This window comes from Hylaeus volcanicus, chromosome 8 (assembly GCF_026283585.1).
Source record: "Hylaeus volcanicus isolate JK05 chromosome 8, UHH_iyHylVolc1.0_haploid, whole genome shotgun sequence".
Lineage (NCBI taxonomy): Eukaryota > Metazoa > Arthropoda > Insecta > Hymenoptera > Colletidae > Hylaeus > Hylaeus volcanicus.
In genome coordinates, this window is record NC_071983.1 from 7,662,626 (window position 1) to 7,679,724 (window position 17,099).

Sequence of the window (17,099 nt, forward strand, 5' to 3'; positions counted from 1 at the left end):
CTCAAGTGAATCTCTATTTTTAAGTGTTTTTAGGTGTAACGAGTTAAGACCAACGTTTATTTTTATTTCAATAAAGAATGTTTCTTTGTATCTCGATTGAAGGCAAGCACTGAGTACGAAACAAGATAATCACGGTGCACGAGGAGGTGGTATCGATTCGCTGCGCTTGTCGTTTACGACCGTGTTGTAAATTACCAGTAAACACAGCTGGTCAGGTGAAACACTCGCGGACGTAACGCGCGTCAGCACGCGTTGAAGCAGTTACGACAATATGACGGACTGAAAAGTCAATTAACATTTTCAAATTTACTTTCGAGGAGGATAAACAGTTGACATACTAAAATTTTAAATTACCTGAAAAAGAATTTTTTTCTATAAAAATGTTATACAAAATAATAAGTAAGTATACAGGGTGCGGCCGAATAACATGTAATAGCGGGCACGAGATGGTTCCTTATGAAAAAATAAGAACAAGATATGTATTTAAATTTTGTAATAGCGTTCCTGAGTGAGATATTCGATAAAACCAAATACTGTAATAATTAATAAAACCACTCGCTTCATTGTTTAATAAAAACTACAGCACAATGACCTATCGTAAAGTCTACTCGACTTTTCAACACCCACTTCCGATGGATCCAAGCTCACGGCCAAAGAACGTTATTATTTTTAATCCGCGAGGAACACACGGCGACCTATATTTCTGAGAGAAACGGATACGCTAAACACAACAGCGAGGACAGAGTGGTTCAAGAAGCGGCCCAGGCCTTTCTCTTCAACTAGGTCGAGCGAAGAAAGAACACAGACGCCCAAATAGAAAAAGTCGAACCTTTTCATCTCGACCGGCCACAGACCGACAGGACTCCTCCAGCTTCTTGGCGATATCCGTCGAGGATCGTCCTGGCGCATCCCCGAGGGGACGGATTATTTAAACAAAAGTTCCACGGAGGATTTATCGCCGTTCTTCCCAGCCGCGATTCGATTCGAGGCTCGTCCTTTGTTTCGAGGGAAATGTCGCCGAAAAATCATCTCTGGCAACGTCGCGTTCTCATGGTTGGAGGCTTCCTTTGCCTCTGTCTCAGGCTTCTTTTGTTTCACGGCACGCTTGTTTCGAACTCGAAATAACGCCCGAAACAACCAACGAAGAATAACGTCTGCGGAACAAGAGAGCGGTAAAACGTCACTGCCGGAACTTGGGTGTGAAAGAGGCTGAATTCCGCCTGAATGAGATACCGAGGACTCGGATTTTGTCGAAACCTGGCGATGCTCTCGTTTTTCCGTTTCTTTTTTCTTCTAACGCAAGTGGTTCGTAAATTCCGTGGGATACAAAATTATTGACACAGGCAATGAATAATGAAAATTGAATTATTCTGTGCTTTCGATTTAAAATTAAAACTACCAATGAAGCGAATTCAAAGTAAAGTGGAATTCTGATAACACGACACGTTAAGTTCGACGAGAATCGTCTTCGAAATGCTCTTCGAAAATTACAATAATATCATTTATACATTATTTTCATGTTTGCTATTTTATATTTCATTTTATATGCTTATGTGTTTTATTTGTTTTATTAATATTAGGTGTAGACATTAATTCTGTGTCTCTAGATTCAATTATTTATAACTCTGCTTTAAACAAATACATTTGTACCTATGTGTCTATGATATAACCTACGCCATAGCCAGATGGTCTTCTACATATTATACGATATAACCTATGATACAGACTGATGGTCATTACAAATGTGTGTAATATATACGAGGATTGGTAGTCATAAATTTTTGCAAGCAGATATGAAACCACTAAAGGATTCTGGCGCATTAAAAGGGTTAAGACACTGTTCGACAAGTTTAAGAAGGCAACGATTACCTCGGATAACACATATCGAATGTGAGAAACGTAACATCGAAGTTGGAGAATTTCTGCTCGCGCTGGGTAGTTAGATACCTACTTCTGACACACTGGATATACTTGAAACACGTACTCCCTCCGAGGCGCTCCCTCGTCTATCCGGGTTCGAAAAGTTATCGCAAACTTTTAATAGCCAATTCCGATCTTTCGTTGATATTCGCGAAGAATTCTGCCCTCGACGTCGCGGAGCGCATGCGCGGTCGAGAACATGCACCCGGAAGTGAGACAGAATCGAAGAGGAACTCACGATTCGAAGGGACGAACCTGGAATACCTTTCGTCGTGGCGCCTATGTCGATGAATTGGCTACAATGGATTTATGCAGATCAATCCTCGATTAGGTTTCCCTTTGATATCTTGCCAGCAGACGCCTTCCATAGGAGCCATTGATCCTCGAAACTTCTTCCTTACATAAGGAATAAAGCATTCCTCTTGCAATACGCGTGGAAAGTACTGTCGGAGGACGCTGACGGTACGAATTTTGCTCAAATTGAAATGTTTCACCATCTGTACACGGTAAAAGACTTATAAGACGTAAGGGAAAGGAGGGTAGCACCGACAATTTTGTTGTTTTTGATATTTTCCGTGAAATTAGGGATACGAAGATAAATAAAACTACGCTAAGATAATTAAGGGATGTGGATGTAAGTAATTAAGATCAAACAGGAATTGAAACATTTCTAACTAAATCTAAGATCTACAAATCTAAAACGTCTTCAACTAAAATATTTGTAACAAAAACATTTTTAACGAAACTAAAAAACACAACTACGATAAACAGTCTGGAATAAATATTAGTAAATGCAACTACGACAAACAGTTTGGAATATAATTATTCGTGAAGTGAAGCCAGGGATGTATACGTTGAACATAATTTAGTAACGAACAAAGGTCAAGTACGGTAGACGTCCAAATAATACGGTTAAAAAAGGAAGTCGTGTTACACGAGAATTTTCGGCGTATAACACGTATAATATACAGGGAGTTTCCTGTATGCTTACAATGGTTCTTATGCAAGTATACCACTACAGGGTTAGCGTAGTAATTGGACCAGCGAAAACCGCAGGGAAAAATTTTATATAGTTTAATGGCTTCCATTATTCTGTAATGAGAGTTTTTCTCGTGTGCACTAGCAAAGTACAGTTGCACTTCTTCTTTCTTTTACGAAGAAACTCTTTGGTCATTCTGTGCGTGAAACGTCAAGTAAGGTCAGGTGAGGTAATCAATTATATCAATATATATTTATATATACAATAAATAACTTTTTACCAGACTGTTAATTGTACGATACAGTAGTTGACTATACAGGGTGTGCGCAGGGGTGACACTACATGCAAAAATGAGTCAAAAAGGGATAACATTTTTTTTGTTCGACGCTTCGTTTTCGAGAAAATCGAGTTTGAAAATTCGATCTAGTACATTAACTAATTTCATTAACTTATTGGAATTATATTTATTTACGAACTTTCCATGTATTAGTTTCCTTTTTATGATAAATTACCGAGTATCGCAAATCGAATTTGATTTAGGAGCACTTTCGACACCCTCGTCAAGCCATACTCTACACCCATGTGTGCAGGTGCGTGCAGCGGCCATAAGGAGGTTAATCATGTGCAGAGGTGTACGTCGCGTTCGCGTACTGTACATCCATCAATGTAATTGGACGTACGCGCGCGCGCACACACCGCGGCGCCGCTGCCATATTTTTTCCGCGCTCCCATTTCGCGACGCATTTTAACGGCCCTCCAGCGCTCTATTATCGCGGAATGACGCTCATCTTCTGGACCAACGCGGATATCACGTTTGTATAATTAGCGATACCCGTCGTAAATCGCGTCCAATCAACGATGAAATCGCGAATAGAATAGCGCGGGACAGCGCGACGCAAATTTCGAGCGATTGTTCGCGAAATTATTAACGCCATACTTCCGGTTCGTTCGACTGAAATACAAAACACGACGTTTCGGTCCAATTTTACTCTTGGCTTCGTTGTTCCTCCAATCGTGGTAATCGCAGCCACTCTGGATGATCAATGAAACCTGTCGCTTCATTAGCGATTCGCGATGCGCAATTTATGACTTATCCGTCACCTGTCGATCATTTTGATAACTGAGCACTTCGGAGGAATTATTATATCACTCGTTGTAAAAAATCGTGAAGTGACTCTGACACTCACTCTCATTCTGAGACTCTGACTCAGACCATGCGACTCGGACCATGCGACTCAGACCTTAAGTCTCCGTCCTCGTTCTCGTGACAGTGTTACTACTGCATCGGTTACTTTTTTCCCATGAAAATGAGCACAAACACATCCTTATTCTTAGTATTATCGCTAATTACAGTATTCCCCGTTTTCAAGTGATATTTCTTACGTCGCGACGCGTCGAGGAAAAAACAATCTGTCCGTGTTAATTCCGCCTACCTAAGCGCGTATAACTCAATTTCACCCGAATCTAATTTAAGATCGGTTCACCTCGGTTTTTGTTTTTTCTGTCGTTCAATCTGTATCCGTGAAAAAACAAGCGGCGAATGCAAATTCGTTGTGAACACATTCCAGCGTCGGGGGGCGCGAAAGGAAGTCAGCCAAGCCGCAAAATGTTTCCACGGGGAGTTAAGTCGATAAGCTAACCGTGTGGCTGAATTTAAACCACGGCTTATAGTACTTAAGAGCGGTTCAACACATGAAAATTGCCTGTCACGTGTAATTATAGGCTCGATCGAGAATCAGATTAACCGCGCACTGCGATCAACGACAAGAAACCGGGTCACGCGGCCAGATCAAATAAACTTTCCTTAATATTACCGTGAAATTAGCAACCTAGCTTCGGGAAGGGGGGATGCTTCCGTCGTTAGAAAAGTTTTCGCGTTAGGAAGGAAAGTGAAAAGAAAGTACTGGACGTGTGGAAATTAATTCTTTCCAAGGTAAACTTGCTATTTATTTCTAAAGAAAAACCTGCAAAACTTTTCCATCTTCTTTTAATCGTACATTCCAAGTACATATAGTTGTAAAACCAAATGTCTAAGCAATCTATGTGTTTCATTAAGATTATGAAAATTGTGTGACATTAATTGATCAAGAGTTAACGTTTGCGATCGTGTATACAAGTCAAAAGACATTGGCGAATTATCGATACTGCATTTCTATATAGCTTGAATTATATTTTTTTTTCGAGTCGTGTTAAGTTAAAATAGCGACATCAAGAAACATAAACCATACGCGGAAAACGTACCCGATATTTTCCGTCTGTATTTTTTTCATGGTGCTTTTCTGTTGATTCACGAGTTTTATTTTTCCTTTAGCACAATTTGTTGCCTTCGGATACAATTCTCCGCGGAAGCCAATCGATTTTTCGTCTTGTTTCTCGTTAACTAGAGCGTTGATTTTTCTCCATTTTCCCTTATTTTTCCCCGTTTCCATTTTCGCGTGATTTCGCTCAAGCTTCAATCGGGAAAGATTTCAATTCGTCGACGCTTTCGTTATTACTGATAACTTACTTTGTTTCCCAGACATATCAATGAAAAGTAGACTTTTAACACTTTACCACTCAACAATTTAAATTCGTGACTTCTTGAAGTGTGGACATTTTAATTGATCACGAAAGCGGTTGGAAAAATTGTAGAAAATATCATTTTGACAACCAGAATTTTTGTATATCATAGTATATTATTATATTTTATTTGATATATTTTCATATTATACGTATATATGTCAGTCTAACATTTGAATTATATTCTATTATCTTTTTCATTTTCATCGACTAAATTTTTATCTAAATGCTTGTTTGAATTAAAATTTATTCGGATATATCCGTGCATTCGTTAACAAATATTCGAATAAATTTGTATTCAAATAATTATTCGAATTGACATTTATTTGAATATGAATTGATCCTAACGAAGCCTTATTCTCGAATGATATAAAAATTCGAAAGCTCGTTAACAGTTATTTCAATGAATTTTGCTTTAAATAATTACTGAAGTAAAGATCGATTAAATAATATCCACCGGTGGTATCAGGAAGCATAGAAACGCCCCTGACGACGTGTAATTTATACTACTATGCAAGTTACTCTTAAATAATTCAACAGATAAAACGACGGAAGTAGCAGCTGTACAGTCGTTTATTATTTCAAAGACCGTGCCGACAATTGAAAATCGACAAACCCAGCGGGGATGTTTCTAGCGAAGGTGTTTCGCCCGGGTTTTGCTGCCATTATGCAAGCCATATTACCATTAAGAAGCTCCTCGGAACAAGGCCAACGAGAGGGTTTAGAGCATCGCAAACGATCGTTTTGCTCGTGGAAACGGAGTAGCTCGCGTCGAAACACAAAGCAGCCTTAGCTGGATTCCTGAGAAAGCTCAAGGTTTAACATAGAACTAAGGAGGGTGCCGGTGTACTTGGCGCTCTCGAATCCTCGAGATCAAAGCTGCCGCGGATAATTTAACGTGGCACGCGTAGGAACAAGAAATTAACGAGTCTCCTTAATATAACACCCTTTAAAAAACTAGATGATATTTGGGAATTCTTTTAATATAAAGTATATCACTTCAAATATCAATTGAAAGTATATTGACAAATTTTTTAATTATCATGCACTAAGTAAAGAAATTATACAATATTGTGCCCCCTTAAAAGAAGAAAGACTGCTGGCATCAAACTTAAAACATATTTGTGAATTTCTTGGGGTTAATTTAAGATATTTTTAAATACCAAAAATTGCGATGTATACACTAAGAAACGTTCTTTCGAACACCCTTGAACTTATCAACGAAAAAATGTTCTGTGTTTCCAAAAAAATTCTCAAATATGCGCCTCTTTCAGATGGTATCGAGCCGCCCCTGCAGTCTCTCTCACTCTCTGTGTCTGTTTTGAAAAATTCAAACGTCGCATTGCCTCCAATTGCACGTTCAAGAGTCTCCTTGAAGCTTAATCTCCGAAGGGAATAAATTTACGGAATTAAAACGGCCACACTAATGACTCTTCATGCGATTACGTATTCCTTTAATCACAAGCTGCTTTTCTAGGTGAATCAGTTTGTCCCCATTCCGTTTATGACGACGACAAATTCGGTTTTCAGAAGGACGTTTATTCGAGCGCGACGGGAACCGCTTTATTATGATGATTCGTTAATATTACGCTGGTTACGAATTTATTCCCGGTATTATCGCTCTCGTAATCTCGGGGTATACTCCATTAACTCTTTGGGCTCGATGACATTTTCGTTATGGCGGACGAACAAGCTCCAGAGGATTTCCGAGTGTTTGATCGTCTTTTAGCTAACGTAATACGATTTTACACATGATTGTTGTACGGAAATATTATGCTGTAATCCCTTAAGTTTACATTTAGTTGCATATGCATTCCTGATGATCCCATTTGCAATTATGCAGGATGCCTCAGAAATGTTGGAAATTGTCCTTAAAAGGGGTGGTTCGGTGGGTGATTTGAAACAAGTTTTTCTTTGGCGAAACTGTTGTCCGAGACTTCGTTAAAAAGATATTAATAGAAAACCCCGAGCAATCGGAGCGCGAGTATGCTACGCGCTAGACAGCCGCAGTAGTATAGGCTCGTGCTAAACTGCCACAGTAGCATAGGCTACGCGATCGGCGGCCGCGCTCGAATTCCACGGGGTTTTCTGTTAATATCTCCTTAACGAAGCCTCGCTAACGATATTTTCGCTAACGAAAAAGGTGTTTCAAATCAACCCCCGAACCACCCTTTTCAAAGACTTTCAACATTTTTGGGACACCCTGTATATACGTATGTAGACACAACACAATAGGCGTGAACAAAAGTGTGCAACCTACACAAACTTTGGAAATAATAATAAACATACAGATAATAATACACAAAAAATTGAGAAACATTGAAGTGGCTTAACATGTCTTAACTTCTTCACCTCTGACCACTCACTTCACTCTGACGAAAACAGTAAAATAAGCAATCTATATAAAATTTGAAAATACTAATAATAAAATAATAAACATATAGATAATCATACACAAGAAATTGAGAATCACTGAGGCGACCTAACCCGTCCTAACTATTTCGCTCTTGACCGCTCGTTCCACTCTGATGAGATTTTCTAGCGACACGATAATAGGCGTACTCCCCATTGTCCTATCTTACATACCAGACGAAATTCACCTCTGATTGCTCCACAAAATCTAGCCCATGATCACGGAAACGTTGCCACAATTTCTGATTGAAATTCAGTTTGCAGATTTTGTTGAAAATTTGCCGTTCGACGAGGAAAATTTTAGTTATAAACTTCACGTCGGAAAGTTGTTTCGTCAACAGACCGCGCCGCGCGTCGTTTATTTGAACAATACTTCAAACGACTATGTAATTTAATTAATAAAACCGGCGTACCCGTCGCTGCGTAACGTTCTGCGAGGACGATCGATATATAGCATTCGTTGAAACTATTAGAGACGATTGTCTGAAAATTACACGATAGAAAAATAGTGTCCAATTTAATCAGGGAGACATTTCAATCCTTGAATCGATAACGTAGTTTCAACGATACGCAAGAGATAGACAAAATTAATTTCTACGCCTAATACTTACAGTTCAATTCACTAGTTCCATTAAATACTTTCAGGATGAACCAAGTCCTGACTTTTATCGACACTTCCCCAGTCACGAAAAATTATTCAGCTGTGACCTCCGTTACAGCACGATATTCCAAGCTAAATGCCAATTGAATCATATGAAGAGGGAAGTTGGGAAACACTGGCCTAACGTTAACCATTCTAACTACTTTTGGCCACTCGTTCCACTCCGATGGGATTTTCCAGGGACACTGAGCACGCGTACTGGCCATTATTCTATCTTACGTGCCACTCAGAATTCAGCTCTGGCTGCTCTTTGGAAGGCAGCCTCGCGATTACGAGAACAGAGTCCCAATTTCTGATTAAAATTTAGTTGGAAAATTTCGCCCCAAATTCTCACCTCGAAGAGGAATACTTTAATTAAAAACTTCGCTTTGCGAAATTGTCTCGTCGATAAACAACACTGCGAGTCATTTATTTGTACAGTACTTCAAAGATTTCGTAATTTAATTAATAGAACGATGATTGCCCGAAGTATGCGCAAATGGACATTTCTCAACAAGGTCGAGCGCTTTCGATTACTCCTCTTCGCGACTCTCATTATTTGTTGCACGTAGGACAGGAAAATCGTTGATGGAAGTTATTGCATTTTCGAATACTGCTATTTTTTTTATTACATATTTAAAGTCACATCAACCTTTGGTTATTAGGGACAGTTTCTTACGAGGTTTTCATTGTTACAGCGAAAAACAGTGCTGTGTACAAAGACTCTTTTATTCTTATTGTTAATAATGTTAAGCCTCAACGTGATTGAATTCCAGAGTGATAAAATTTCGAAGGGGTTGTATTTTGGGAAAATCGAAATCTAAGTCGTTTATTATTTCAGCTCGATCAAATTTCAAAGCAATTGTATTTTAAGAGAAAATCGAGTTTCGGGTTGTTTAAGTTTCCGGCGGACCAAATTTCAGGCGATTCAGTTTCATAGCTATTGAATTTTGAAACGATCGTATTTGAGTCGTCCACGTTTCAGGTCGATCGAATTTCAGAGCGATTATATTTTAAGAAAATCGAGTTTTGGATCGTTTAAGGTTTAGGACTTACCGAATTTCAAAGTGATCAAGTTTCTTTAACGAACCCGTGCAATGTACTCGAAAAGACCCTCGTATGCCATTCGTGATGGAAATTTGAAAATTGTCCAGTCTTAGCGATGTTTTTAGGATACGAAACCACAGTGCGGCGCCGGCGCGCCGGTAAGAACACGCTAGTTACACTTGGCAAATTACGTATCCCCTGGAGAAGACACTGGGCTGGAAGTTTGATTAAAGCCTTGAACCAGAACTTCCATGGGCCAGGCAGCGGTATCATATTACCGTACCGCCGCGCAAAACCGTTAATTTCACCCTGTCTACGCCTGAAAATTGTTCGACACACGCACAAGCCGCGAGTACACGAGGAAATTGGAGACATGTCGGTGCTGGTTAGGTCTATTCGCGGGCTTCATTAACCGCAGCGTAGGCGAGATTGCCGCGATCGTTTGGAAAATGATAGTGGGAACGCGATACATTTGCATCTGTATTAATCGACGTCCGGGGCTGGCGTAGCTGATATGGTAATCGCGATGGTATTCATTTTACAATGTGCGCCGTTCACAAACGACGAATTGTGCTCCTTCGAATGGGAGGAGCACGCATTGTGCTGGCTGCCGTGACGATTCGTGGACCAGGAGCTTTTTATGTTATACAGAGTGTTCCAAAATAATGTGTCACGACTATCGCGATTCTAAACCTTCGGATCGGTGGAGATCTATCAAAGAAAATTGAGGCAAAAGTTACGTTGACCGACTTTTTGAAGGTCAAAGTTTTTTGTGATCGCGTCGTGTTCTACTCATCGCGAAGGACAAAGTAGCAAAAGAAACCATGGGTTGCGACTCAACTGTTATCTTAAAAAATTATGTTAATGTTCAATAATTATTAAATTCATTTTTTTCACATGTTAGGTTTGAGCAAGATTAAAAGCAATAAGTAGCCTGTTGATTGTATGCATTTATAATGCAAGCGAATATAATAAATACATGTTAATCGAAAGGGATGTATGTGCACTTATACAAAATGAAGTAACAATATTGTTATAGAAATTGTAGAACATATTCAACGTACATTACGGATATTTTATGTATTTTTTCTGTATTATAAATGCATAAGATCCTCAATCTAATTAAAATGTAAAATTGTACAGTATAGTAAATATTAGATATAATATAGCATTCTACATTATGGAATAATATATGTTATAAATAGACTGCGGATTTGATTAATTTATGATAATTTAAGCTAATATAATAAACACATGCTAAATGTAATCAAAAGGTATGTGTACTTATGCAAAATGAAGTAACTTATATAATTGTAGAATACATTTGACATACATTATGTATAAAATAAATCCATAATATGTAGTACAGTCTGGTATGGTCTAATAATAATAAGGTATACCTACACTAATTCTAAAGTTCCTAATTTCCGAGATGTTTAGCTGGTGAATATTTGAATTAGACAGAAGTAGGTAAATTTCGCAGTAATATTTAAATTACACGGGACGCCCCTTGCCGCGGTCAACTAATTACACGCGAAGGCTGTGACCAGTGGCTCGAAACGACCGAGGAAAAGCGTTCCTCCGCTCAGCAGTTTCATTTCATTAAACTTCCCGGCTTGCGCTCCACAAAGTAATCTTTCAGCAATCAAAGTTGCCTCACTCTGCACGCTCTGGCGCCTCGATTCATCAATTTAACTCTGATCCGTTCGTTTCTGAGAGTCCATGTCAGCCAGAGATTCGACTAATCTAAACATCTTCCTAATCGTGACCTAACGCACTGGAAGATATTCGAAGCAAACACGATGCCGTCGCTCTACAGCCTTTGGCCAAGGAAATTCTCTGTTCTAATTGGAACGCTATGACTTGACACAGTGTCAACTGTTAATGTAAAATTACGCTTTATTCACAAGGAGAGATCCGCGATGGTGACGGTGACAATTAACTTACTTGGTAGTCGCGGTGTCAAACAAAAAGCATGGAAAAGCCTTTTATCTTTCATGTTGCTGTTTCCTTCTGTGACTACTAATAATTTCGTTGACCGCTGTAAAAATACTAAATTATCTTTTCGTCGCCATTAATTTATCATTAAAGGTAAAGTGATTATTCAAGACGGTAGATGTCGCGTTTGTATATTTATTCCACCGCAAAATTCTCCAGCAATTCAAGTGTGAAACACTTCAGTGGCACGGAATCCAAGGATGTCTTCAGCAATTCGGATATTAAATGGTTAAGTAACACGAAATTCAAGGCTGTCTTCAGATTCCGCGGCGCAAGAAGGTTTCCAGTTCCCCTGAAAATTAACAAAGCCGAACGAAAGCGTGAAAACGTTGAATACCTGAGACTCCCGGCGCGAGAAGTCAGAGTCGCCTCTGATCGAGAAAGTTCATCGATCGACAGCTACGTTAATTAGCAGCGGGGCTAATTAATCGGAAGTTAACTGCCGTTCGAGAATCCAGGTCGCCTGTCTCGTCGACGCAACGTTTTCACGGAAGCCCAAGTTTCCCGTTGCTCGTACAACTCTGAATAATGGACCTCCCTTTAACTTGTCACGCGCTTCCGGTTCCCGTTCCGCTACCACTTTTTGTCTCGCCCGGTGAAACGCACTCTCTGCAACAGGTACGTCGACGAAATCCTGCCTTTGAAGCCTTCCAATTTTCTCAAGTAACAAGCTTTCGGCTTCCCTTCAAGCACAGAAATTGTTTCGCCATACAGTCTCTTCCACGATTTTCTCCAGGATTAACTCGTTACGCTTGTACTTTTCACGCGTATCGTATACACTGCCCATCAAAATTATACGATTTATAATTTATTGGTTTTTCATCAAACCAATTATATTACGATATTCAACGTACCAGAAAACACTGAACACCTGTTATATTTCCATGTGGAATGAATTTACGTTACTACAGCTAAAAGTCGATTTTTATACCGTATCAAAAATATACGAACACTTGTTAAAACAAGAATCTTATTAAATTTCATATCAACTTCATTTCATTGCTTGAATCTTGAGATCAATCTGATCTCCATTATAACGAATGAAATTACATTCATAATTATTCCTTCTACTTGTCAACGTAATTCAACATTCCAGGTTCTCAAGCAAATGTTCCAATTATATTTGTCCAAGTTTTACCGAATTTCGAAACCCAACACTGTACTAATTAAGAATATTATTGTTTGTTTCAGTACACGGACTGGGAGCACGTGAATGATGGCTACCTGAATCAGAAAATGATTGCAGACATAGTAGGCGACTACTTCTTCATCTGCCCGTCGATTCACTTTGCTCAACTGTTCGCTGATCGCGGAATGAAAGTGTACTACTATTTCTTCACCCAGGTAATAGAATCGAACGTTTAGTAACGATTTAATTCATTGCATAAACTGCAACACATGATTTCATACAGCCAAAGTAATCAACATAAGGTTTGACTTGATATAAAATCCGTAACACATGATTTTATATACCAAGGGTCGAGTAACAAAATAGAAAAAGTCGAATGAGAAAATGTTACACGCGACAAACTCTCGACCCCCTTATCTACACCCTGTGAAAGAAATGGATAGAAACACCAGAGTGAAAACGTTTCTGATCATTTCGCCAAGCTCGTCCGGGACGATATTTATTCTACGTTCAAGCCTCGGCTCAGAGGTTGGATATTTCGTCGTCCACGGGGCTTGTAATGTCCCACTCGTGCGTTACATAAATTGTGGAACTCTAATGTCCTCGCGGGCTAAGGAGGCGATGAAAGTTCAAGAGCTCCCGTGAGCGGACCGTATATACTTGCTTTTATAACTTCACCACGGGAATATATATCGAGAAATTCCGTGATAAACTCGAAGGAGGGCTGAAGATTCTCCGTCGGAACCGAGATGTCCCACAAAAAGGCTTAGCCGTGAGGAACAATGGAATTACGGCCTCCTCTCTTCGAGAAGGATGGACGAAACGGCGAAAATGTAATAACTTTGTAGCATTTCTTCGCTTCCATAAGGTCATTCTTGACGTTCCTTTTTTAATCAGTAGAAATGGACAAAGTATGTGGATGGATAGATATTTGAACCGTTTATTTTTATGGCGGTGTAAATCTAATTAAAAATAATCGAAGTCGTGCATAAATTGCACGTGAAACGTATTAATAATGACCAAGATGACATCAAATGTTTATTTTGATAGCAGTGTAAGCTAATTAGGAAACAAAAATCGAAATTATGCATAAATTGCATTTGAAAAGTATTGATAAGCAAATTCATATTCTTAGAGATACAGAAAAAGATTTGCAATTTTAATAAAAGTATGTTTTATTTTCCAAACATTACAATGTATATTATTAATATTTAATAGATTCTCATGCACATTCTCAAACATATTCCTATACTTCTACTTGTCATAAACGCATAAACATTCGCATTCTGATAATAATCATCTAATAATAATGTGGCTGACCTATGACTGACTTTCACTACTGAATCTGGCTCACATTCATTACTGAATTTGGCTGACTTATGGCTGACTGTCACTACTATATTTGGCTGACTTAGTGCTGACTTTCTACTGAATCTGGTGTATTATGATTGCATTATTCAGTTGCACTACCAGCAGCATCGAATTTTTTCATAAAAGAATTCATCGCTTACTTTCTTCTCGAGGACATCGGTTCCGCGGGACAAAATTCTGCAATAAAAATAGAAAAAGTCTTGTAGAAGGATCCCCTCTAATATCTGGTCGACCTTTATTCAAGTACAAAAGGAGCTCTTAAAAGCTCGTCCTCGGTTCTATCGACTCCGCTGCTGGTTTTTTGACATGCCCGACAAAGCTGCAATCGATAACGCACGACAAAAGAAGGAAAAAGCGAATAAATTCGACCACGACAAGTTATTGGATTGGCTGTTTACTTTTAGCATGATCGTCGCTAGTGATGGGACCAATCCAATAGCACAACTCGTTAATATTGATAGGTATCAATTTCAAAGCACCACAACGAAAAGGACCAGTGTCTCTCATGTGACAAGTTTGTGACACTTCTTGTTCTGCTGTTCAATTTAATATACAAAACATACGTTTAAATGTTATGAAGTAATGTAAAACTCATAATTCGAGATATCAAAACCACATAAATTAAATGAGAATTAACCAAAAACAAACTAAGAAAATAAATACATTGCAAAGAGTTAATCTTACCACCGCGTATTGATTCGACTATCTTATATTTCAAGATCGATGAGCTATACTTTTAAACGCGATCATCTCAAAACAACAACCTTAAGACTAGTCACTTGTCCCGTCCCGATAGAAATAGTTACAAACGAACATCTGTAGATTTAGTGTTAACTAAAAGTGAAGTTGTTTGTATTAAAAATTGTTAAACGTTCGACATTGTTCGCGAGTCTTATAAAAATCATCGTATTCCAGTTGATGTTCCTTGAAAGTCTGATCGCAATCGACTACCCCTAACCCCTCGACCTGTCCCCCTGTTTCACTTTCGTGGCGTCAGCGTCGCTCAATCCTCGGCCTGTTTCATGCGCCGCCGTCGAATAACTGGGACGTGAAACGCGCGTAAGCGGAATGCCGAAGCCTCGAGTAATTAGCGGAGGAGGTAATTTATCAGGGCGCGGTGGTGGAAGCAAAGGAGGATGTCATTACTCATGCGCGCCGGCCGTAATCTTAATAACGGTTTCGTTCGCCGATTAAAGCAACCCCCACGACCGACGCCAACGGACGACCCGCCTCGTCTTCGGTTCCTCCTTCTTCTGTGGCACCTCTCGCGTACTCCTTTTCCGTTTCCAGGCGTTAATCTCCGCATTTATAGCTTCCACTCCTCGCTTTGCGAAAATCACAGGGACTTCCACGTCCTTACAGTTCGTGTAAGTTGCGTTCATCATGAATAATTGCGAGTATGTTTTTCCATCGAGGGTAAAAATTCTTTGGTTCGAATTTATGGGAGGCTCGATATTTTTTTTAACAAATGTATGTGAAATTCGAATTAATCGAATATCTTTGTAATCGGGACGTCTAAATGGGCATAGTTATAAGCTTGTTTTTAATGTAAAGATTCTAATTTATCACGGATCTTTTTGTTTTTATTTAATTTTAGAGTGAAAATCTTAATAATTTTAATCATTAATACAAAAAATTTGGCATTGAAAATGCCTTGAATTCAACATTTGGAGCTAAAAGAATCGTTTATTTTTGAAATAATTTTCATGATTATTATTTTATAATAAAATTTAAAAGGCATATAGCGTTAAAAACCCACTGAACCACTATTCGCGCGGACATGACCGAGTGTATCGAGACCTCTATAAGGTAGATCGATCGCAGTGACGTGCGTGCCAAAGCACCACTGTTCGACGATTTTTGTTTGGCAATCAGCGTATTAAAATTGACCACCACGCGTCGCACGCGCGTCGCGTGAAACGCGTAGGATCGATAGTGGGGCCTATCGTGTTCGAGTCGTGCCATCGCCATCGTGACCGTAGCCCAGCTTTTCAGCGGGTCGTCACGAAGGTAGTCACGTGGCGAACGAAAGTGATAACGCGCGGCTCGTGATTCTTTTCCCGGATTTAAGGCAACCCTTACCGGTGACGGACGGGGATCGAGTCCGCGATGAATCTATTACTCGCCCTCCATCAAGATGAAGATCGTCGATTTCCCTTGGCAAATGCAAACACGAAGAGTGCCCGGGTCTATTGGTCGCGTGATTTCCGTCTTCAAAACTATCGAGTCATCCGAAACGTTTGTGAAAGTGTTAGGGGTAAAAAGTGGTTGCTTTGCTTTTAACACGGGTCATTTTTGTTATATTATTAATTTCATAGACGGGGAATGTAGATTTAAAGTTTGCGACAGGGATTGTAGATGTTTCTTCTCTTCGATAAGTTTTGTTTTGGTTAAATATACAGGAATGTAAACGATAAGTATAGTTACAAGGAAGATCTTGAGTATTAAGAAAATCAGGATTAACCTTTTTATGTTTAGTATTCGAAAAAGAAGTTTTCTTTTTCTTCTTTACATATGTTTATTTTGTTAACGCTTAGAGTGACAGTCGAACATGACCCTATTGAAAAAATTAAAGCGTTACCATAGCATAATAAGTTGTTTACGTAATAATGGGCAATCAGTTTAATTGAATCGACGAAAACACCTGTCGCTGAGAGGTGGCCAAGGCGGTAGGACCTCTTACATGAATCGTTACGTTCATCCCATGGTCGTTCGGGTGGAGAATGCAGGACAACGTTTGCCTATGTACGCCCTTGTTAAAAATTTTTAATTGACACGCTACAATTACGAAAAATGGAACTTCGTGGAAGTTTGTCTGCGCGTTTGTGTGTCGCACGCTTAACGAGCTACATTCTTTTCCCTGTGCCATTCCGTGGTTGTCATCAGCAGCAAATGGTGGTTTGAGGTTTCGTCGAATTCATTGGAAAATGATTGTGAAAGATGAGATACAAAAGAGGTTTGATATTGTTGATGCACTCGCGTTTGGAATCCATCCGGAGATATGTTGAGACAAGTGTTCGACTACTGCAGAGACTCGGTGAATG

General features: G+C 39.3%; 1 protein-coding gene across 1 annotated transcript in view; it reads left to right on the top strand.

Moving 5' to 3' along the window:
- The window catches only part of LOC128881585 (acetylcholinesterase), a 120,809-nt gene that overhangs the window by 77,861 nt on the left and 25,849 nt on the right, over positions 1-17,099 (top strand). Inside the window, exon 3 of the mRNA XM_054132789.1 lies at positions 12,747-12,899. Within this exon, the coding sequence (XP_053988764.1) occupies positions 12,747-12,899 (153 nt within the window). The remainder of the gene's footprint in view (positions 1-12,746; positions 12,900-17,099) is intronic.